The sequence below is a fragment of the Odocoileus virginianus genome, chromosome 17 (assembly GCF_023699985.2).
Source record: "Odocoileus virginianus isolate 20LAN1187 ecotype Illinois chromosome 17, Ovbor_1.2, whole genome shotgun sequence".
In the NCBI taxonomy this organism is placed as follows: domain Eukaryota; kingdom Metazoa; phylum Chordata; class Mammalia; order Artiodactyla; family Cervidae; genus Odocoileus; species Odocoileus virginianus.
The window spans coordinates 37,891,354-37,915,423 of NC_069690.1; the positions used below are offsets into that span (position 1 = coordinate 37,891,354).

The following is a 24,070-nucleotide window of genomic DNA, read 5'->3' on the forward strand; positions in this document are numbered from 1 at the left end:
GGAATCACGTGGTGAGTGGATTTTATTCCACCTCAAAGAACAACCACAGGGGGCCCTGACCAACACTGTGCATCTGAAAGTCTGCAGGACCGCAACTCTGAAGCCAATTCAGGCTCAGCTGCGACCACCTGCCACAGACACAACTAGCTCTCAATTCCTCTCTCCACTAGGTCCAACAAAGGAGTGGTTTATTAAACAGCATCAGTGGGCCTAAAATTTTGCTTGAAGAAAGGAAACCTAGTTTAGATGCTATTCAGCCCCCCATTTAGATATCCTCTCCAACCTCCACCCACTGCCTCAAACTCTAAGCCTCTGACACAGAAGGACAGGCGAAAATCACCTCTGCACCACGGCTCAAGATCCCTGAATCCTTGATACCTGAGAAGGGTTTGCTGAGGCGAGGCGAGGCCTGTGCAGGGAGCCCAGAACCTTCCTTTTGCCCTTTTATAGAAGTAAGAGGGACCAGTGCCTGGCACAGTCAAGATTTTGGAAGTAAACTTGCCTCCCTAATTCCTGGGCTGTCTTTTCATCAAAAGTAGGGGAGGAGGACATGAGCAGCCAACAGAGCCAAGCAGGGTCTAGGTGGCTCTCTAGTCCTTTTTTTAAAATATGTATTTAATTTAATCAATTTATTTGATTGTGTCAGGTCATAGTTGTGGCATGCGGGATCTAGTTCCCTGGTCAGGGATCGAACCCTACCAGGCCCCTTACATTAGAAGTTGGGAGTCTTAGCCACTGGACCACCAAGGAAGTCCCTCTTTGACTTCGTGGACTAACCACCAAGTTAGTCCTTTCAAATGCACAGAAGGTTTAATTGTGTCCCTCATAAAGCTATGTTTAAGTCATAACCCCCAGTGCTTTGGATATGACCATATATGGAAATAAGTCTTTGCAGATGTCAAGTTAAGATGAGGTTCTACTGCATTAGGGTTGGACTTAAATCCAATGACAGGCTTGTTATATGATTGCTACAAAACAAAGGAGAGGAAGATTCAGATACAGAAACACAGACGGGACACAGGGAAGAAGTGACATCAAAGAGAGAGACTGGAGTGATGCAGTTTACAAAAAAACATTAAGGATTATCAGAGGCCACCAGAAACTAGGAGGAGGCAAGGAAGAATTCTACCCTAACCTCCAGAGTGACTGTGACCTTGCTGACACCTTGATTCAGATTTCTGGCCAAAACTGTGAGAGAATAATATCTATTGTTTTAAGCCACCCAGTTTGTGATACTCGGCTATGGCAGCCCTAGGAGGCTAATAAAGAAGTCCACAGTTGTGTGATGCTGTGCCTCAAAGGGGCAACCCTCAATGTCTCCCCCTTCTTGTCACAGTCCTGCTTAGAACATTCTGCGGCTTCCCAGCTGCACTCAGATTGAAGGCCACATTCCTTACCATGACCTCCAAGGCCCTGTGAAGCAAACTCTAGACTTCGCCTATCCAATATTCATTACCCCTCTTCTTTACTAATAGCACATTGATCTTGTAACAAGCAGCAATGTAGTCAACTAAAAAACTTCATTCCCTGGATGACTTAAGGCTTACCATGTGATGCAGGCTGACTTATGAGATATACTGAAGGTTCTAGTAGAGCCTTTTACAAGAGGTCAAATTTGACTGCTCATCCCTCTTGCCTGTGTCCTTCTCTTTATTCCTGCCTGGAATGCAGATGTGATGACTGGAGCTTCAACAGCCATCTTGTGAGCATTAAGACAAGTAAAAATGTTAGTCACTCAGTCATGTCCGACTCTTTGCAACCTCATGGACTGTAGCCTGCCAGGCTCCTCTGTCCATGGGGTTCCCCAGGCAAGAATACTGGAGTGGGTAGCCATTCCCTTCTGCAGGAGATCTTCCCAATCCAGGGATCAAATCCTCGTCTCCTGCATTGGAGGCAGATTCCTTATCATCTGAGCCACCAGGGAAGCAATGAAGATAAGAGCTGCATCCTAAGGATAGTGGAGTGGACAGTTAGAACCTGGGTCCCTGGAGGAATGCTTGTTAAGGCCTCACATTCAGCATTCTGTTATATGCAAACATGAATTCTTCCTGATACGTGGTAGTCTGGCCCCCCCCCCCCATCTCCCTCCCCAGGTCTCCCCACCCCACCCCCACCCCTGCTCTCCTTGCCCCAGCCCGGCTGGGCTTCTTTCAGTTCCTGAAATCACCAAGTGCTTGTCTGACTCAGGACCTTGGTATTTCCTATGCCTCAAAACCTCTTTTTCGTTCAGTTCAGAAGCTGCCTCCTCATGGTCCTTCAGATCTCAGTTCGGTGGTCACTGCTTCAGGTGTTCTTTCATCAGGAGTGGCTTCCTGATGTCCCTGTTACACTCTCATCACACCTCGGACTTCTGCCTCTCCATGTGTTGCACACTTGCTATGACTGATTTGACTTTTAGACTTGTTATGTCCATACCTGCCTTTCCTAGAAGACCATAATTTCCCCACAAATAAGGTCAGCCTTTACCTATAGTGGGTTATTTTTAGGCTGTGCTGTACAGTATGTGGGATCTTAGTTCCCAAACCAGAGATCCAATCCGTGCCCCCTGCATTGGAGGTGTGGAGTGTGAACTACTAGACCACCAGGGAAGTCCCACCTATGGGGTTTAAGCAGAGTACGCCCTCGATTGGAGGATATGTTAATAAATGAATAACCAACCATTCATAATTTCAAAGCATAGTTTGTTGAAAGCCTGCTCTTCTTTTGTTTTATTGCTATCGCCATGCATTCTAGTGAGCAGGATGGGATGTTATTACCAAACAAAGCGAGACAGTAGCTCATGGGGAACAGGTTTAAAACAGCTGCTTGGAGGCCTGGAAAAGGGTCTGGTTTCCATCACCTCATCCCTGGGACTCACCTGGGGACAGTGTTCACCAAACCTCCAAGCACTGGAAATAAGAGCCCTGCACAGAAGCCACGCTCTGCAGTTGTGAAGCCCAAACAGACGCTGACACATCTCTTGCTGTGTCACCTAAGAGGCAAAGGGTGGGGTGACTGGGGATGTGTCTCACCAGCTTGCTACTCTGAGTTCTCTGCCCATGAAGGACAAACAGCCCACCACCCTAGCCAGTGCTGCTCTGCTGAGGAGGCTGTGTGCTACTGGGGGAATCCTGGGACAGGATCATCTCATTCTTGGAGCTCCCAAGAAGCCTTCCAATGGCACATCTTAACGGACAGCAAGGAGATCGAACCAGTCCTAAAGGAAATCAACCCTGAATATTCACTGGAAGGACTGATGCTGAAGCTGAAGCTCCAACAAGGACAGCATCCTCCCCCATCACTGATGCAGGTGACAGACACAAGAGCCACTTGTGAAGGAAGCAAGTCTCTGGACAGCATTCACACTGGCAGGACATCAGACACACAGGAAGGTGCCTCCAGCTCCCCATCTTCTGCTCCCCAAACGCTCGTACCATCATCTGAGGAGGCCCTTCCAGTCAAAAGGTCTGAATTGGTCCAGTTGCAGCTTGAAGCATGTCCCTTAGGCTGTATTCCTGTCTGGAGTGGGGCAGGGCAGAAGGAATCTGAGATACAAGGAAGGGGAGAGGATGAGAAAAACAGTTCTCTATCAAAGGAGGAAAGAAGGAGGGAGGGAGGGAACGAAGGAAGGACGTCTCCTGATTCCTCAAGTTCTTCTCCAAGGAAGTGAAGCTAATGAGGGAGATGCTTTCAGGCCATGCAAGGAAACCCTGATTCCACCTGCTCAGACTCGGAGCAGGTCCTGGTATTCCAGTGGTTAAGACTCTGCATTTCCAACACAGGCAGCATGGGTTCGATTCCTGGGCAGGGAGGTTCCCCACGCTGCCACCTGACCAAAAACCAAAACAATAAACCCAGAGGAAGTGTCCTCAGTCACGTGACTGAGAGTGCAGCAGGGCCGCAAGTGAGGAGCACAGGGCCTCTGGTGTAATCAGGGCCTTGTCCTAAGTGTGACTGCTGCTCACAGAAAGGAGAAGGAAGCCAGCCCTCACATGTGGCTTCAATAAATACATGCTGGATAAGTGAAAAACAGACCGAGTTGAGGAGGGTCTCGAAAGACAGAAAAAGCAGCCCTGGTTCCTCATGGTTTTCTAGGTCCAAGGTCAGGCTAGAAGGTCAGGCTTCATCTCTAGCTCATGGATCCCTTGGCAAGTCTCTGAACTCTCTCTATAAATCTTTCCCAAGACAGCTTGAATGGCTCCTTGGCAATAAAAGAGCCCTAAAGAGAATAGCTGTGCTCTTGGGGTGATCAGAGGAAGGATTTTGAGGGATACTCCAGACAGTCCTTCGCCAGCATAGATAGCAAGAATCTACATGGAAAGAGAGAAATGAGAAACTAAATTTCTGGGAGAATTTTTCCTTGGCTGCCATGCTTTTTCTTCTACAAAGTCAATTGCCACTGGCTTCCGGACTTGGTGGTGGCTTGGAATTCACCAGCCATGGGGGTGCTTCCTGTCTGCAGCTGCAGGTCCCTTATGCTGCCACGGCATGCAGTTTTGATGGTGCAAGTCCACTCATGGCAGACACTGACAACTGTCTCCCAGTAATCATCCTCCTCTTCTTCCTTCAGTAGCAGAACCACCCAGTTTTTGTTAGACACATAAGTATCCAGCTAGACCACATTTCCCTGCCCTCCTTACAGCTACGTGTGGCTATATGGCTATGTCTCACCAATGGAAGATGAGAAGAATGATTGGCCTCAATAGGAATTAAGGGGCTCTCACCTTTCTCAGTTTCCATTGGCTGGGATGCAGATGTGATGGCAGGAGCTGAAACAGCCATTTTGGACCATAACATGACAGATAAACGTTGTAGAGAGAAGCTGGGTCTCTAACACCATGGAGACACTACAACTCCTGCTTACTTATGCTCACACTATTACATGTAAGAGAGGAACAAATCTCTTTCATGTCTAAGTACCCTGTCAGTTGGTCATTTTTACAACAGCTGAATCTGTATCCTAATTAATACAAGGTTCTAAATAGCCTCCTCAGGCCACTCAATCGGAAGCCTTCTTCACTCTTTTCTTTTTTTTTTTTTTTTTGGTTTTATTATTTTTTTCTTTTTTTTTTCCATTTATTTTTATTAGTTGGAGGCTAATTACTTTACATCATTGCAGTAGTTTTTGTCATACATTGAAATGAATTAGCCATGGATTTACATGTATTCCCCATCCCAGTAACCCCTCCCACCTCCCTCTCCACCCGATCCCTCTGGGTCTTCCCAGTGCACCAGGCCCCAGCACTTGTCTCATGCACCCTACCTGGGCTGGTGATCTGTTTCACCACTGTTTTCCACATATATATGTCCTTTAATGATTATGCCAAAGCCTTTGACTGTGTGGATCACAATAAACTGTGGAAAATTCTGAAAGAGATGGGAATACCAGACCACCTGACCTGCCTCTTGAGAAACCTGTATGCAGGTCAGGAAGCAACAGTGAGAACTGGACATGGAATAACAGACTGGTTCCAAATAGGAAAGGGAGTACATCAAGGCTGTATATTGTCATCCTACTTATTTAACATATGCAAAAACACTGGGCTGGAGGAAGCACAAGCTGGAATCAAGATTGCCAGAAGAAATATCAATAACCTCAGATATGCAGATGATACCACCCTTAAGGCAGAAAGTGAAGAACAACCAAAGAGCCTCTTGATGAAAGTGAAAGGGGAGAGTGAAAAAGTTGGCTTAAAGCTCAACATTCAGAAAACTAAGATCATGGCAGCTGGTCCCATCACTTCCTGGCAACTAGATGGGGAAACAGTGGAAACAGTGGCTGACTTTATTTTTCTGGGCTCCAAAATCACTGCAGATGGTGATTGCAGCCATGAAATTAAAAGACGCTTACTCCTTGGAAGGAAAGTTATGACCAACGTAGACAGCATATTGGAGCTTCCCTTGTGGCTCAGATGGTAAAGTGTTTGCCTGCAATGCGGGAGACCCGGGTTCGATCCCTGGGTTGAGAAGATCTCCTGGAGAAGGAAATGGCAACCCACTCCAGTATTCTTGACTGAGAATCCCACAGATGGAGGAGCCTGGTAGGCTACAGTCCATGGGGCCGCAAAGAGTCAGACATGACTGAGCGACTTCACTAGACAGCATATTAAAAAGCAGAGACATTACTTTGCCAACAAAGGTCCATCTAGTCAAGGCTATGGTTTTTCCAGTGGTCATGTACGGAGGTGAGAGTTGGACTATAAAGAAAGCTGAGTGCAGAAGAATTGATGCTTTTGAACTGTGGTGTTGGAGAAGACTCTTGAGAGTCCCTTGGACTGCAAGGAGATCCAACCAGTCCACCCTAAAGGAGATCAGTCCTGGGTGTTCATTGGAAGGACTGATGCTGAAGCTGAAACTCCAGTACTTTGGCCACCTCATGCTAATAGTTGACTCATTTGAGAAGACCCTGATGCTGGAAGGGATTGGGGGCAGGAGGAGAAGGGGACGACAGAGGATGAGACGGTTAGATGGCATCACCGACTCAATGGACATGGGTTTGGGTGGACTCTGGGAGTTGGTGATGGACAGGGAAGCCTGGTGTGCTGCGGTTCATGGGGTTGCAAAGAGTCGGACACGACTGAGCGACTGAACTGAAGTGAATTGATGTCTCCTGAAAGGGCTTCCCAGGTGGCTCAGTGGTAAAGACCCTGCCTGCCAATGTAGGAGATGCAGGTTTGATCCCTAGGTCCAGAAGATCCCCTGGAGGAGGAAATGGCAACCCAATCCAGTATTTTTCCTGGGATAATCCCATGGACAGAGGAGCCTGGCGGGCTACAGTCCGCGGGGTCACAAAGAGTCAGACACAGCTGAAGTGACTGTGCATGACAAAGGAAAAGGATTTAGAGGCTTGCCTGGCAGTGAACTCACCTGAGGAATCCACACACTTCACAGCTGACACCGCATTTGACCTGCTATCTGTGAGGCAGACCTGTTACCCCAGAGGGCAGCCTGCCAGGCACTGTGGCTAGAGGCTTGAAGCTGTGTTGGGGGTGACCTCACACGACAGAAGGTCAGAGAGCACAGCACAAGCCAGACCTCTTGGCAAGTCTGCCAAAGGGAACTGTGTTTCCTTGAAATGCCTGCAAGAAGCCCCAGTGGGTAAACCACATTCATGTGGGGAAGCAGCATGACGTGGTTTTCAAACCTTTCTGGCCATGAAACCCTTTCTTCCAATTAGCCTTCCATGGAGGTGCAGTACATAAATTACATCAAAGTAAAGCACTCTGCAGGGAGAAAAGAGAAGGCCCAAAACCCACCCTGCTGTGCTAGTTCCTTCTCTACCACCCTCCACCCACAGTGGCCCCTGGGGTACCTCTAGGATCAAGGGCAGGGGCTGTGGAGTTAGCAGACCCGAGTTCAACAACTAGCCCCACTGTATAATAGTTGATGCCACACATTCCTTTCCCCTCAAGCATCAGTTCCCTCATCAGTAACCTTTCTCACAGAGCTCTTGCAAGGATTAGACAAAAACATAAGCACATAAAGCTCTTAGCCCAGCATCCACAGTAGGGGTTTGAAAAGTGGGAGCTATTATGATGAATCTGTTGAACCTTTCCAGGAAAGGTCTTGACTGGGGAGGCTGCCTCCTCAAAACCATCCCCAGCTCCATCTTCAGCGCCTGCTGTTACAGTGTCTCTTCTGCCTCAATTATTCATGCCGGGAGCCTGCCAGGTACTTCATTTCTGACAGCGGGGCAGCATTTACCTTGGCTGAGCTCAAGCCGTTTCTGGACAGGAACTCTGGCTAAGCTGTCACCATCAGCCCATCACTCGCCAGCCAACTGGCAGGTGGAAATGCCGGGGCAGGCAACCAAGTGCACCCTGCAGGGCCTGTTGAAGAAGCCAGGCTGGCCGTGCTGCTTAGAAGGGTGGGCCAGGCAGCTGGGTCCAACCCAGGACATGCTGAGGGGATTACTGAGTATCCCATTGCCTGCCTCCACTGCTCTAGGAGGCCTTACAAGGCCAACGAAAATGTTTTCTAGATCCCTGCTACTCAAAGTGTGGCCCAGGGACCAGCAACATCAGATTCACCTGAGAGCTCACCGGAAATGCAGAATCCAGGTGCGCGTGTGCTAAATCACCTCCATCGTGTCCGACTCTTTGCAACCCTATGGACTGTAGCCCGCCAGGCTCCTCTGTCCACGGGATTCTCCAGGTAAGAATACTGGAGTGGGTTGCCATTTCCTACCCCAGGAGATCTTCCCAACCCAGGAATCAAACCCACATCTCTTATGTCTCCTGCATTGGCAGGAGGGCTCTTTACTGGTAGTGCCACCTGCAGAATTCAGGACGCAACCCCAAAACTGCTGGATCAAAATCCACATTTAAACAAGCTTCCCAAGGCATCATTTGGCACAATAAAGTTGGAAAAGTTCTAGTCAAGAAGCGCCCTCTGTGTGGACCAACAGGTCACTCATTTTTGTCTCTGAGGTCTCCGAGGACAGAAAGACTTGAGTCCTCATCCTGGCTCTGCCACTCACTGGTTGTGCAACCTTCGCCCAGCACTTTAGGTCTCTGTTCCCCGATAGTATTAGAAACACTTACCAAAAAAAAAGAAAGAAAAAAGAAAGAAAGAAAGAAAGAAACACTTGCTTCCTGGAGTGTTGTTCAATCGCTCAGTTGTGCCCAACTCTTTGTGATCCCATTGACTGCAGCACGCCAGGCTTCCCTGTCCTTCACCAACTCCTGGAGCTTGCTCAAACTTATGTTCATTGAGTCGGTGATGCCATCCAACCATCTCGTCCTCTGTCATCCCCTTCTCCTCCTGCCTTCAATCTTTCCCAGCATCAGGGTCTTTTCCAATGAGTCAGCTCTTCGCATCAGGTAGCCAAAGTATTGGAGCTTCAGCTTCAGCATCAGTCCTTCCAATGAATATTCAGGACTGATATCCTTTAGGACTGACTGGTTTCATCTCCTTGCTGCCTAAGGGACTCTCAAGAGTCTTCTCCAATACCACAGTTTGAAGGCAACAATTCTTTGGCGCTCAGCCTTTTTTATTGTCCAGCTCTCACATTCATACATGACTACTGGAAAAACCATAGCTTTGACTATACTAACCTTTGTTGTTGAATGGCTGAAATGAAATCCAGGGAGTGAGGCCAGCTCTCAGGGAGTGCTCCTTTAGTTTCCTTCACCTCATGCACCTACATAATTAACCTCCATCTGCCCTCTTGAGGCATTCAAGCCTTAGACTGAAATAAACCACATGGAACACTGTCATCACAGAATTGCAGAAAGTAGGTCCCCTGGGCTAGCCTGGGAAGGGAGGGACCCAGGCTAGACAAAGGGGCTTTGATATGGTGCTAAAAGCCTGGGATAAAGAGGTGTCAGGATGCGTGAGGCTGACCTGAGAAGGTGCTGAAAGAGGGGTTTGGACCAGGCTTGGAAAGAAGATGTGAACTGACTTTCTAGACAAAGCATTTTTTAATACCCCCTGACACTTCACGGAAATGGAAGAATCATCTTATCCTGACACTGATTCAATATGTGGGCTTTTGGAGGAGTATCTATCAGTCAACCAGAGATTTTGACAGCATCAGTATATTTCATGTAATCACAGGGAATTAGAATAACAAGCAACAAAACAAAAACAGGCCTCCTCCACCTATCACCTGGTCCCATTCTGGCATATATCCTTCTAGTCTTTTTCATCTGGATGTAATTTCATGTGGCTATAATCCTGCTGATTACCTAGTTGTGTGGATGGTTCTGTCATGTTTCATGATATCTGAAGCAGTTTCTGATGTTGAACATGGTCTTTTAACAATCATTTGTAAATGAATCATGACCATCTACTCAGAAGAAAACCCATAATTTTCTTAACTATCTCCTTATTCGGGAGCACTTAGTTTCCAGTTTTTATGCTCTATTTTTCTATTTTAAATACTATGATGAATTTGTTGATACACTTTTCATATCCGGAATTATCATCCCTGCTTCAAAGCCTCTGATACAAAGCAGTGCTTCTCAAGTTTCAATGTGCATAAGAATCACTTGGGAGTCAGATTCTGTTCTGCAGGTCTGAGGGGCCTGAGCTTCTGCATTATAACAAGTTCCCATTATACAGTGAGGAATTGTGATGATATGAATAGTAGCCCCTAAAGCTTCAATGTCAGGAAAGCCTCCTTTGCGGCTGGGGCCCCATTTTTGTACTTCCAGCTAAGATCTGGGGAGAAACCACTACTCATTTTTCCTAGACCTTTCTGATTAACTTTTCAATCAGTTAGCTCAACTGATTTTTATGAAAACTCTATGAGACATTTAGGTGAGGAAACTGAGGTTTAGAGTGACAGCACAGCAAAGACACACACTATTTACCATATTGGGACCAGATTAAGATGACCCACTGTTTCAATGTGCCTGAGACCGATGGGTTTCCCAGGATGCTGGACATTCAGTGTCAAAAACAGGACCATCTTGGGGAAACACAGATGGTTGGTCACCTTAACCAGAGACTAATTCAGAGTCAGCTGATGTTTATCATTCCCAGCTCCGGGCCCCTTTATGTAGGTTAGTGTATGACACCTTTGCCATTAGGCAATAGCATCCTCATGTGACAATGAAGAAATGGGCTCAGAGAGGTTAAGAAAGCTGCCTGAGACAAAAAGACAAATCACCCAATTTTATAAATGGGCAAAAGACATAAGTAGACATTTCTCCAAAGAAAATATACAAATGGCCAACAAGCAGAAGAAAAGAAGCTCAGTATCATGAGTTATTAGGGAAACACAAAGCAAAACCATAGTGAGATACTAGATCACACCCACTGCTGCTGCTGCTGAGTCGCTTCAGTCGTGTCTGACTCTGTGCGACCCCATAGACGGCAGCCCACCAGGCTCCGCCGTCCCTGGGATTCTCCAGGCGAGAACACTGGAGTGGGTTGCCATTTCCTTCTCCAACCCACTAGGATGCTATAATTTAAAAAAAGAGAGAGAGAGAAATAACAAACGTTGGCAAGGATGTGGAGAAATGGGAACCCTCATACATTGCTGGTGGGAATGTAATATGGTTCAGTCACTGTGGAAAACAGTCTGGCAGTTCCTCAAAGAATTCAGCATAGAATTACACTATGACTCAGCAATTTCACTTCTAGGTTATATACCCCAAAGAGCTGAAAATATGTACTCTAACAAGTACACGTATACATGTTCCCAGCAGCACTGCTCACAATAGCCAAAAGGAGGAAACCCAAATGTCTATCAACAAAGGAACAGATGAACAAAACTATGGTATATCCATATAATGGAAGACACTATTCAGCCATAAAATGGATAGCCTTGAAAACATTATGCCAGGTGAAAGAAACCAGACATGAAAGATCATATATGGTATTTCATTTATATATGAACTATCCAGAACAGGTAAATTCATAGAAATAGAACACAGATCGGGGGTTACTTGGGACTTGAAGCGGGGGTTGTGGAGCGACAGCCTAAATCCAGGGTTTCCTTTTTGGGGATGAAAATGTTTCGGGACCAGATAGAGGTGATGGTTGCACAACACTGTGGGCTTGTTAAACGCACTTCACTTTAAAATGGTTAATTTTTTAATGTGACTCTCACCTCAACAAGAAAGAAAGAAAACCAACCAACCAACCCACCGACAGACCAACTAGCCGGCTGAAGAAAAAGGGAGCCGGTCAACGAAAGGGACGGCGTGGGAGGCGGACCGCCTTAGGCTGAGCAGCCAGCAGGGGGCGCTGTGGCACCCTTACCGAGCCAGGCAGCGGCGACATCCCCGACTGAGAACGCATCAAGTGCCTGGCGTTTTGCTCTTGAGTCTCAACTTTGTCAGATCAGTACCTACCCGCTCCATTTGAGAAATCTGAAGCTAGCAGGGGTTTGAAACGCCAGGTTCATTAACTGAGGGTTTTTAAGTGCCCGGCCCAAGGTCTGCCGCTGGTGCATGCCAGATGGGAGGCCAGGACGGTGGTACTCTTTCCACAGTGCTGAAGACTGGATGCCCAGACTCCACCTCTCACCTCTCAGGACACCCCTCCTTCTCACGAAATCTCTTATTTTCTCTCTCTTCGCAATTCAGCTCACAACTTTCCTTCCACCCACCTCACCCTCTACCCTCAGGAATCTTCTCCTAGCAGCCTCCTCACCCCATCCCTGCCCCTGAGTGCAGGCACTGGCATGCCTGGGTTCTTTGCTGAGCCATTGCTTGGGGCTCTTCTTGTGTCCCTGCTACGAGTCTGTCTGTCCTGTCTCCCCTAGGCCCTTAGGTCTAGGCCTTAGGTCTAGGCCCTTAGGTCTGCAGGCACTGGCATGCCTGGGTTCTTTGCTGAGCCATTGCTTGGGGCTCTTCTTGAGTCCCTGCTACGAGTCTGTCTGTCCTGTCTCCCCTAAGCCCTGTCTCCCCTAGGCCCCTTAGGCCCTAGGCCCTTAGGCTTAGGTCTGGGGAGGGGGCCTTCTAGAGGTTTCGTTTTGGGAACTGCCTCCTTTGGGCGGGTGTAGAAACCAGGCAGATGTTGCACCCACTTGTCCCTCTCACTGCCCAACTGTCTTGCATGCTGTGGTCCCTGCCCAGCCACAGAGTTCCTCAGCATTCCTAGGCTTGCCAGGGTGGTCAGATGAGCTGGGAAGTTTTGCTTGGGTCAGAGAGAGAGGAGAGGAATTCAGGGAAGCGAGGCCAGGGGGAATACTGGGGTGAGAGGTGGGGAGTCAAAATTTTCTGTTATGGAGTAAAACTGTTCTATTACGGGGGAACTCCCAAATCTGAATTCTCTTAAACTTGGTTCCTCTCAAACTGTGAACCAGACATGAACCACAGAACCAAGAAAACCTTTCATTTGGATTTGGAAATCCCCAGGTTTGAAGACATTCCCCTTCAGCCTCTTGGAGGATAAACTGTGGCTCTTCCCAGATATCTGACTTAGCACTACAGCCCTCCCCAATCCCTCCCTCCCCCATAAAATTTCCAGTGTCCCCAGGGCCTCAGGACTGGTCTTGGTGGAAAATCTCTGGAAAGCTTGAGTCCAGACAAGAATCCTATTTCCACGGGGAAATAGGATGGTAGATGGTGGCAGAGTGGGCGTGGGAATAAAATCCAAGGAGATGGCTCTGAGTCCACCCTGGGAACACAGGCCAGACGCCTCAAGGCTTCCAAAGCAAGAGGTCCGAGTTGAAGGAGCATTGTGGCGAGGTGGCCAGGCAGGAGGTGCTGGGCAGAAGGGACTAGGAAGAAGGGGTTGGGCCAAAGAAGTGAGAAGGGAAAGTGGGGGAGCAAGGTTGGGCAGAGAAGGTCTGGAATGGGGGCTGGGCAGACAGGCTGAGGTGAGGAGCTGGGCCAGCAGGGAAGCCGGGGCCAGGAGGGTGGACTGAGGAGCCATGAAGGAAAATGAGGAGGCTCCTGGGTGGGGCTGGGGGGTGGGGGCAAAAGGGATGGTAGCCCAGGTACCAGGCCCTCGGCCTCTTGAGCAGAGGGAACCAGAGTCTGGTTCCTTTTGGCCCAGAATGGACTGTGATATGGATAAATGGTGGAAATGTCGTCCTGTGGAAAATGAAGAAAATTTCCTGAAGCAGACCAAATCAAACTTGCTGAAATGCCCCCTTTCAGCCACTTCTCTCTTGCTCAGCCCTCTGTTGCCAAGATGGAATTTCCTTTGGACAAGGAGAACCCCACTCTCAGAGACGCTGACTGGAGACACAAGAGAAGCAGGCGTCTCTGGGCCCCTTCCTGGGACACCTGCAGGGGCCAAGAGGGCCCACTGTCCAGGGGAGCGTGAGCATGCAGCCGGGGGTGTGGAGGTCTGGCTGCGCTGAAGAGAGGCAGTCATGACCATTCTCCACTGAGCGCTGCTCAGGGCAAGGCCTAATGGGTTCAAGGCCAGGTCGGAATGGAGCACAGACCCCTCTGAGGATGCAGGCACGAGGCCCCCACTCCAGGTCGCAGTGTGTGGACACGTGTCCCGGTGCATATAGGGTGTATAAGCACTGATGTTGTCTTACGTGTGTGGGAACCCAGGAGTAAGTAGAGTTGGGTCCTTTGAGGCCACTAAGTCCAACGACTCACCCCGGGCACAACCTCTTCTCTTCACCAACCCTGTCTTTCAAGGCCTCTGGAGACGGGAAATCCCTGCCTCCTTTGTTCCTTCAAAGGAGGAACGCCCACTGCAGGCCAGGCACTGGCGACAGAGTGATAAGACAATCTCAGGTCTCATGTGCCTCGGTTTCAGGGGAAGAGAGGCAATAAAAACAAATAAACAGATACTTCCACGCAGGAAGGGATACGAGCTATGGAGAAAAATAATCCATTCCCTCTGCCCCAGTCCCAAGCCTGCAGCTATTAGAAAACAGCCACATCTAGTAGTTTCTCTATAGCAGGCTAAATACCCCAGGCTCCTTCAACCATTTAGACTACTCTGGTTTCTACATAGCCATCTGAAAGGGGACACAAGCCCCTCAGCCATGGTCAAGGCAAGAAACACCCTCCCTCCCCACCACAGGATTCCCAGAGCCCCAACCCTTGTCGCCGGGGTTTCTGTGGGTTTCCATGAACACAGCTGGCTTTCCCACCTCCGTCCTTGGCAGCCACTCCACACTCCTGACTCATCTCAGCCCACAAGCAGTGAGGAGCTCCAACTCTTTTCCTCATGAACCGCTGCTAAGCCACATCTCTCCCACCTGATTTTAAGCTGAAGTGCCAGGATTTATATTTGTCCCAGAAGTTTCATCTGGCCTGAGGCCACCTATCATCCAGCCTACAGAGGAGGGCTTCTAATTCCTAATCTGACATCTGAACTCTCTTCTGGCTGACAGAGAAGTCTGATGTAGAAGTTTGATCTTCCAATCTTCTGGGCAGAGCTAGGGACACCTCAACTGCAGTCAGAGAGGTCTCCTGCCAGGGTGGGGTCGTGCTCCTTCGAGTGGGCTCTTTTTTTTTCCCTTTTGGCTGCACCAAATGACATGGGGGATCTTAGTTCCCCAACCAGGGATAGAACTCCTTCAGTAGAAGCACAGAGTCTTAACCACTGGACTACCAGAGAAGTCCTCCTTCGTGTGGACTCCTGATGTGTTGAGGGGCCACAAAGCCCCCAGGGCAGTGGAAGTCTTGTGATCAAGTACAGACACATGGCACCTGAGAAAGCCTCCCCTTCCGGTGATCACTCTGGTAACGGATTTTAAAATTGGCGTGGAACGTTATAGCTCAGAAGTTCCCACACGTAGAGAACCATCAGGATCAAAAGGGGGGACTTAAAGAAACAAATTCCCAGCTCCAGTGTTTCTCAACCCGTCAGTTCAGGGTGGGGCCCGAGAATTTGTGTTGTTTTTTTAGGCTCTGGGGTTATTGAATCCATACTGGCTCTTAACGATCCCCACTGCCCCTTCTGAACGCCCACAGACAATTGCTTCCAGAAGGACACGTCTCCTTGGCTCTCTTGCGAGGGCCTCTCTGCCCAGACTGGGCCATGGTCCTCTGACCATGGGGTCTGGCCCAGAGCAAACACCAGTTCTTTAACTGATGACCCAGCAAAGCTGGGGGCTGGAGGAGGGGTGAGCCTCCAGGCGTTCCCTCCCTCGGGGTGCCTCCCCTGCCCTGGCCCTCCGGTCCGTCACCCCACCGTGGCTCCTTGGTGCTGCAGAATGGAGAAGACCGGGCAGGATGGGAAGCGAATGGGGCTGCCTTCTCTGAGGCTCCACCTCGGGGCTGGTATTAGGGTGAGGTGAGGGAGGCCCTGACCTCCGGTCTAACCCTTAAAATGGCACCAGCGAAAAGAACTTATTTACAAAACAGAAACAGACTTGCAGATTTTAAAAATGAACTTATGGGAACCAAAGGGGAAACTTGGTGGGGAGGGGTAAATTAAGAGCTTGGGATTAACATACACACAAACTACTATATTTAAAATAGATAATCAAAAATAAATAAATAAAATAGGTAATCAACAAGGACCTACTGTATAGCACAGGGAACTCTACTCAATATTCTGTGATAACCTATATGGGAAAAGGATCTGAAAGAGAATGAAAATATGTATGTATAACTGAATCACTATGCTGTATATATACCTAGAGCTGGGCTTCCCTGGTGGTTCAAATGGTAAAGAATCTGCCTGCAATGTAGGAGACCTGGGTTCAGTCCCTGGGTTAGGAAGATACTCTGGAGGAGGGAATGGCAACCCACTTCAGTATTCTTGCCTAGAGAATTCCATGGACAGAGGAGCCCAGTGGGCTACAGTCCATGGGTCACAAAGAGTCAGACTCAACTGAGCAACTAACACACACACATACCTGAAACTAACACAACATTGTAAATCAACAAGACTCCAATAAAAATTTTTTTAAATAATAAAGTGGCATCAACAAACTCAGCCATCAAGAGAATATTTTAATGCCATATATTTTTTAAATCAAATTAATTAGTTCAACTGATGCTGAAAAGTCCATGATGAACAAAAGATCAACATTTTAAATAAAGACAGGATCAGTAGTGGTGCCAAGCCACATCAGAGGCTGAGGTAAAGGGAAAAGTAAGTCACAGAAACAATGAAGAGAGAGAGTTCAGAGCACGTGTTACCCTGCTCCCTCCCTACCAGGCTGCAGGCAGGCGGGCTAGGTCCCTCTCCCAGCACACTGGTGCGGCCTGCCCAGCAGCCCCTGTGGCAGAATGGCACAGTTCTTCCTCTGGGGAACCTCCCTCCCTGCCAGCTCAGGCTCACGTGGACAGTTTTAGCTGCTCCCTGCTGCGGCTTCTCCTAACATCTTCTCTTCCTTCACCCTGCCCACTCCTGGCCCCTCCGTGTATACTGTTCCTACATTAAACTCTTTAAAAAGTAGAAAGAAAGAAAGAAATGATGCAGGAAAAAATATTAAAATTCTAAAAATATCCCTAGAGAAGCTATTACACCCATGACACAAGAACCATAGGGGACTATTTTTTTAAGAAAAGAATAAACAGTTCGTGGAAATGAAAAATATGATAGTAGAAAAAAAATTGGTAACATTAAGAAAATAAGGTCGAGGAGACTTCCCTGATGGTCCAATGGCTAAGACTCTGTGCTCCCAGTGCAGAGTGCAGGGGTTTGATCCCTGGTCAAGGAACTAGATCCCCCATGCCACAACTAAGACTTTGCATGCTGTGATTAAAGAGCAAAGATCCCATGCGCTGCAACTAAGACCCAGGAAAGCCAAATAAATAAATACTAAAAAAAAAGAAAAAAAGGTTGAGAAAATCTCCCAGAAAGTGGATCAACAACACCACTTACAAGCCAACTAACAGACAAATAACAAAAAATGCAAAGGGATGGACAACAGAAGCGAGAAGAAAGTTTGGGAATCAATTTAGATAGACATCTAATCAAGGGGTCTGGAAGAAAGAATTAAATATGTAATAAGAGAGAAGATAGTCAAAGCAATAAAACAAGAAGGTTTTCCAGAACTGGTGAATATAAGTGCCTGGGTTGAAATAGCCCATCAACTGTCCAGCACAGTGAAAGAGAAAAGTCAGGACAGGCACTTTTAGAAGGCTGGGGTTAACTTAAGGTAACACCCTGAAAGCTTCCGGGAAAGCAGTTATCTACTATGAGCATAAGCGCGACATCAGACACAACGGTGACATCAGAAGCCAGACGACCATGTGAGATGCCTGCAAACCCGTGAAGGAAGATTATTTTTAATCTAGAATTCTATATTCAGCCAAACCATCAATCAAGTGTGAGGATAGAATAAAGGCATTTTCAGATGTACAAGTTCTCCAAAGAATTTCTCTTCTTCTATAACCTTTCTCAGGAAGCTAAACAAATGAGGGAGCAAAGCAGGAAAAAAAAGACACAGGATCAAGAGGATAGGGCACCCAGCGAGGAGAGAGACACAGTTCCAGGGTGGCTGCGGGCAGGCAGGCGAGCACCAGGCCAGGTTGGAGCAGTGTGACGACAGGAGAGAGATTCCAAAAAATAAAAATAAAAATGAGACAGGTTTGACTGTGCCAAAAATTATATTTGAGGCCAATGAATGTTTAAGAATACATAGCCATGGACTTTCCTGGTGGTCCAGTGGTTAAGACTCAGTGCTTCAAGTGCAGGGAGATATGGATTTGATTCCTAGTCAGAGAATTAAGAACACACATGATGCGCAGTGAAGTCAAAAGATTTTTTTAAAAAAATTTAATTAAAAAAAAAGAACATATACTGTTGGTAAATACAAAAATCTAAGCAACTAGGTGGGGGTGGGAGGCAGGAAAGCAAAAATGATGCAAGAAAGGAAACAATGATAGTGCCCTGATTGGCTTAGTAGTGAACAATATTTACCTGATAAAGATAAAAAGCAGAGCCTATGGATTTAACAATATTGAGAGCATTAAACCACGTTTGGGGGAGTATACAGAAGGTGAAACTTCATCTACACAATGGGCAATCAACATATAATGTCTAAACAGATTTATCAAGAGGCAGCTGCATAAGCAAATTACTTAGAAACACACGGAGGTAGCAGCCAGGTGAAAAGCTCAAAGTGGCATATTCTGAGCGAGGGGTGGGCAGGTCCAGAGCGGAGGGGCGGACGGCTGTGTTTTATTTTCTGATTTCAGCACTATTTGACCTTTTTGATTGCGTGTGCGTCCTGGATTTAAAAAACGAGTTATCGAAACATAAAGAAATGCCCATCCTCTTGTTGCTTCTCCTTCTGTAGTTTTTCTGCCACCTGAGAATCCACCCTCTTCACTTGCAGCCGTGGCCGCCTCTGCTCATGACCACGGGCATGCTCATACAGTCTCTCTCACATACTCACACTCATCACAGACACAGCAGCCCACGGTGACAGACACACAGGCAAATGTACACAATACACAGTAACCTTCAGACACACACGTGATTACAGATTCCCCCCAGACACAGAAGCCCCCATCAGCTCTTCTGTGGCCGCCGGGAAGCCGGCCAGCACTGCACAGTCTCCACGTCTTCCCTGCTTCACCAGCCCCAGGACTGCCCCAGGCAGAGGAGGTTTTCTTCGGCCACACCACTCTAATTGCCTTCTCTGCTCAGAGCGCCCTGCCCTGGGGTTGAGCAGTCACACCATTAACCCTGTGGGGCCACGTGGTCTGTAGATGGTACAGAAATTAGGTAGGCACAGGACCAGAGCTGGCAGTCAATGTGACTAGTAATAGCCACCTTCATTCTGCTTCTAGCGGAGGCCCTAAGACGTGGAAGAGTCCAGTGTCCTGAACCCTGTGGACATGCTGTGCATCCTTGAGTAAGTCACTGCACCTCTCTGAGTCCACAAGTAGGTAGGCAGCCTATGAAGCTCTGAGATGCTAAGATTTTCTGACCCAGGCTGGACTGGGCTTCCTTCCCCTCCCCTGGGAGTCCTCTCTCCACACTGACCTCCAAGATTGACCCCAAAGGATACACTCGTGGGTCTGAGAAGTTTGCAAGGGGCACCAGGGCCCCACCCCCCCCACCCCCCGCCACCGCCACTTCCCTCCCCCTCTGTGTCCCTCCAGCACTCACCACCACCCTGGTCCCGTTGTCCGGCAGTTTGTCAATGGCCAGGGTGCCCCCACCCAGGTCCTGGCTCAGCTGAGTCCTGTCCAGCTCCGACACCTGGCCAGGGCTCTCTCCGGCTCTCCGATTCCAGCCCCATGCGGTCCCCTGGGTGGCCCCTCCAGAGCCTTGGCCTGCATCCTGACCTGGGAGAAAGAGACAGAAAGCTGAGTCCTGGCAGAGTGAAGGCCGGAAGGGGGACCAGCCCGCTTATTCTGAGACGCGCTGACCCCCCTGATATCATCATTGACTCTGGGGACACCGACACCGGGTCAGGAGACACCCAGCATGCACCAAGCTCACCCCACAAACTTTGCACTCAGGACACTTGAGCCCTCACTCCAGCCCTCCACTGAAAATCTGATGCTCTCCATTTTTCCAACAGGAATCAGCAGCTCACAGACGTTAAAGAAGGTCATAGAGTAGATCAGGGATGGAGAGAAGTTTCAAACCCAGGCTGATCTGCCCCCAAAGGGTTGATTATTCTCAATCTCATTAGAATCATCTGGGAAGCTTTAAAAATTCCTGATGTTTGGATTCTCCACCCCAGAGATTCTGATGTAGTTAGTCTATGATGTGGCCTGTGCGTGAGGACTTTTAAATGATCCCCAGGGGAGTTTCTGAGATGCCCAGGACCTGACAAGGCAGACAAGGGTGAGAACAACTGCTCTAGTACTTTCCAAACCAATTCCCTATTTCTCTGCCAGAAATGGCACATAATCTCATCTTCCAAGGGACTCCAGGGACTAGAAGCCAGAGAGCAGAGTTATTTTAGTTCAGGGCTTCTCATCCTTGGTACCACTGACATTTTGGACTGGATAATTCTTTGTTGTGGGGGACTGTCCCATGCATTGCAGGATTGCAGGATTTTTTAGCAGCATTCCTGGCCCCTACCCACTCGAAGCCAGTAGCACCTCCTCCCAGGTTGTGACAACTGAAGATGTTTCTATAGTGGGGAGCACTGTTGAGTTTTATCACTACCTTCAAACATCTTTGGCAAGTCACTTTCCCCATGGAACAAGGAGCTTTACAAATCCATCGAGGATAACAAATGGGTTTCATCTCAAAAGCCACCTCCAGTGGATTAGTGGGAACCAGGAATGCTCTAATTGGGAAGAATTCTGAGGCTCCATTTGTGTTTAGCAGGAAAGATGGTCACAATCAATTGGCAATGTCTGCGGCGGGCACAGGATTGAAGAGTGGCTGCACCCAGGCCATCTAGCAGCCGTTCCTCGACTCAATATTCTCTCCAGTTCCCTCTTGGTCATTAAATGTATTCCAAATGACACAGAAACCATGCTTTTCCATTTCAGAAAAAGACTTATGCATGCCCACAAAGATGTGTCTTATCCTGTTTCTCCAATTGCCACACCTACTATGGCCGTGTATATTTACCAGATGGGAGGAGCTGACATTCCCTGTGACCTCCATCAGTTTCAGGCCTGTGCTGTGTCAGATGCCCTGCCCCACCTGGTCCCCAGAGCTCCGGGAGGTAGCCTTCTCTCCTGCAGCACCCGCCAGAGGTCCAACTATGTGCCCACCTCCCTGGTAGACTTGGGCTCCCCCAGCACTCTGCCACCTACCGTAACTGCGTATCCTGGTGCCTAGCAAACAGTGGGTGCTCAGTCACTGCACAACTGAGGACATGATACTGGAGGTAACTTGGGAGCCAGCAAGGACAGAGGTTGAGAAAAGGCTTGGCCAGGACCAGGCCTGGGGCTAGGGCCAGGACTCTTTGCTGTGGGGCTCTGGTTTGTCATTAGACATTTTATCCAATTAAGTCATTCTTGGCTGCTGGCGCCTGCTGGATCCTTGCCGGCCCCCTCTCACTCCCCTGCCCCTAATTGCAACCAGATGCTCTGGAGAAGATAGGGAAAGGGTGGTCTCCAGACCCCTGCCCCAAGATGCCCACTGGCTGAGATGGACCTGAACCCAATACTGGGAAGGCAGCCTGCCTGTGGCTCGGACCCCAAGCCAGGGCTGTCTTGCCCCTCTCGGGTGGGGCCCACAGCTGCCTCTGGAGTCAGAACTATTTGTGCTGGGCTGCCCTGCCCAGCTCCCTGGGTCCTCCTGCAAGCAGCCCTCGGGCCTGGGCAGGAGCCAGAACAGGAAAGGAGCTTGTGCAGAACAAGCAGAGGAGCTTAGCTGGCCTGGAAAGGGATGCTAGGGATCTGCAGGCATCACAGTCCTGCATCCGAGACAGGAGGTGCCTGGATGGTGTGACCCGAGGCCTGGTGAGAGGGCCCCACCAGAAGTGCGGCCAGGGAGGGCACACCTGACACCCACAGGCTGTGTGACCTCGGACCCACCAGTCCACTTCTCTAAGTAGAAGTAGAAAATGGGAATGATAATTGTGCCTATGGCACAGGCCACCATGATCATACAGTAAGAAGCAAAAATAAGATTTTATACGTAGGAAGACTCAGGGCCAGGACCAGAGACCAAGTATCCAGGAAGGAGAAGGGCCAAGGGACAGAGAAGGAGGCCACCGAGGAACCTGCCCCGCCCTGACCTAACCCTGAATCTCGCCCTCCCAGCCCCCGCCACAACTGTCTCCCTGACACCCTGCCCCCTCCCGGTTGACTAGGATGGGACATCACTCCCTCAGCTTGCAGAAGGAATCAGCCCCAGCTGGCTTTGCACGTGTGTATGTAAGGGCCTATGTGCACACGCACACACGTGTCTGAAGGCCTGAGTCTTCCTCCTGTGGGTTCCAACCCCTGGCTACCACTGCTCTGCCCTCTTCCCAGCAGCCATCCCCTGCCTCTGCATGTGAGGGGACCCGCCTGTGAGCGATGCAAGAAGCTTCCAGAGCACAGCTAGTCATGCATTCATCCATTCCACCACCCATGACCCCAAGTAGCGAACAAGTCTAGTGTTCGCGCTGTGAGGGATAATAACAATAATAGCTCATTTCTAGAAAATGCGTACTCTGTACTGGCACTATTCCAAGGGTGGTACACCCACAACTCATTAAATCCCCACAGTCGCCTCATGAGAGGGGTGCTGTTGTAGATCTATTTTACAAACTGGGAAAGCCAGGCCATGTGACCAGTCCAGGGTTTGCACTCAGGCACAGCAGGTGCAGGTTTGCTCACACCACGGTACACCAGGGGACCGACCTGCCACGCTGTTTCCGAAGGTGCAGGGCAGCCCCAGGGCAGGATGCACGAGTGCCGTTGGGCCCAAACCTGGGAGGTTCCCTGGCAGACTGTACCCCTTGGAATGCCGAGGGGCAGCCCAGTAGCCATGCCCCAAACCTCTGCTGGTGCCGCTGCCCTGCTCCAGGGCAAGAAGCAATGCGCTGACTTTGGGAGGCCCGATCACACCATCCCAGTGCCTGAGCCAAGCCACCTTCATCCCACCCATCACCCGAGCTTGCCATTCCAGCCCCATGGCCATCATTCAGTTGTGGCTGCCATCACCTCTTTCCTGGTGATGACTTCAGCCTCTACCCTTCATGCCCCTGGGCCAGTCTCCCACATGCCTGCCAGAACATCCTGTCCAAAGGAAAAACTCCATTCCATCCTTCCCGTGCTCCCCTCTTGCCACGACCCTTCAGCTGACAGCCCAGCTCTCCCACTCAGCACTGGAGCCCCTTCGTGATCAGATCCCTGCTGGCTTCTTCAGCCCCCTGTCTTCCTTTCCAGGACTCAGCCCCACTCTTTCTGGCCATGGGGCTTCACACAGGCAGTTTTCGCAGCCTAGATCACTCTGCTCCATAAATAAAGGGAGCTGATGAGCTCTTGCTCATCCTTCAAGTCTCACGAGATGTCACTTCTTTCCAGCGCCTTCTCTGACATTTCTGTGCCTCACCCCAAATGCTACGTGCATGGTCCCAGGCCTGATCCTGACAAATCACTGCTACCTGTGCAAGCACAAGCTCCACGTGCTTGACATAGAGCAGCTGCTGGTCAAGCACACACAGGTGCTGGATGGAAGGAAGGAAGGAAGGCATGTTTAAATTTTCAGAGCTCCTGAGACCCTTCCCTTGGGGCACAGCCTCACCAGAAACCCTCCTTGTTATCACAGCAATAAAAACACAAGTTTGGAATCAAATAAGCTTGAGATTGAACCTTGACTCTACCTCTCACTGACTATGACGTTGGACAAATTGCACAATCTCTCTAAGTTTCCTCCTCTGGAAAACAGAAATGATAAAACCTACACTTGGCAAGTCATTTTGCGAGTCTGTAACAAAATACTGTACACAAAGCATCCAGCAGGGTACTCCTGCCTTTCGTGGGTTTCATATGAGGACCAGTTTTCCAAGGGGTCTGGGGAAGCCTCCAGACCTGAAGTGAAATCCTGCCTCTCAGTTACAAAGCCGCCAACCTCACTCTCCCTCCTGCAGGCAGGCAGAGACCCACTGAGGACCCTGATCTGGGGAGAGAGAGGGAGGCATGAGGAAGGGGCAGGGAGGGATGACCAGTGGCTCAGAAGAAAAGAGGGGAAGAGAGAAGAAAAGAAGAACTTGCCTCTCTGAGTTTCTCTCAAAGGGACAGAATGGGGTCACAGACCCCATTCATTCTCTCACTAAATACACATTTATTGAGCCCCGTGTGCTGGGGGGGCTTCCCAGGTGGCAAGAGTGGTAAAGAACTCACCTGCC

General features: G+C 49.2%; 1 protein-coding gene across 2 annotated transcripts in view; it reads right to left on the minus strand.

Moving 5' to 3' along the window:
- PLXDC1 (plexin domain containing 1) overlaps positions 1-24,070 on the minus strand; it is a 65,900-nt gene that overhangs the window by 38,270 nt on the left and 3,560 nt on the right. For both annotated transcript variants that reach the window (XM_070479381.1, XM_070479380.1), the window contains exon 2: positions 19,426-19,604. In XM_070479381.1, the coding sequence (XP_070335482.1) occupies positions 19,426-19,604 (179 nt within the window). The remainder of the gene's footprint in view (positions 1-19,425; positions 19,605-24,070) is intronic.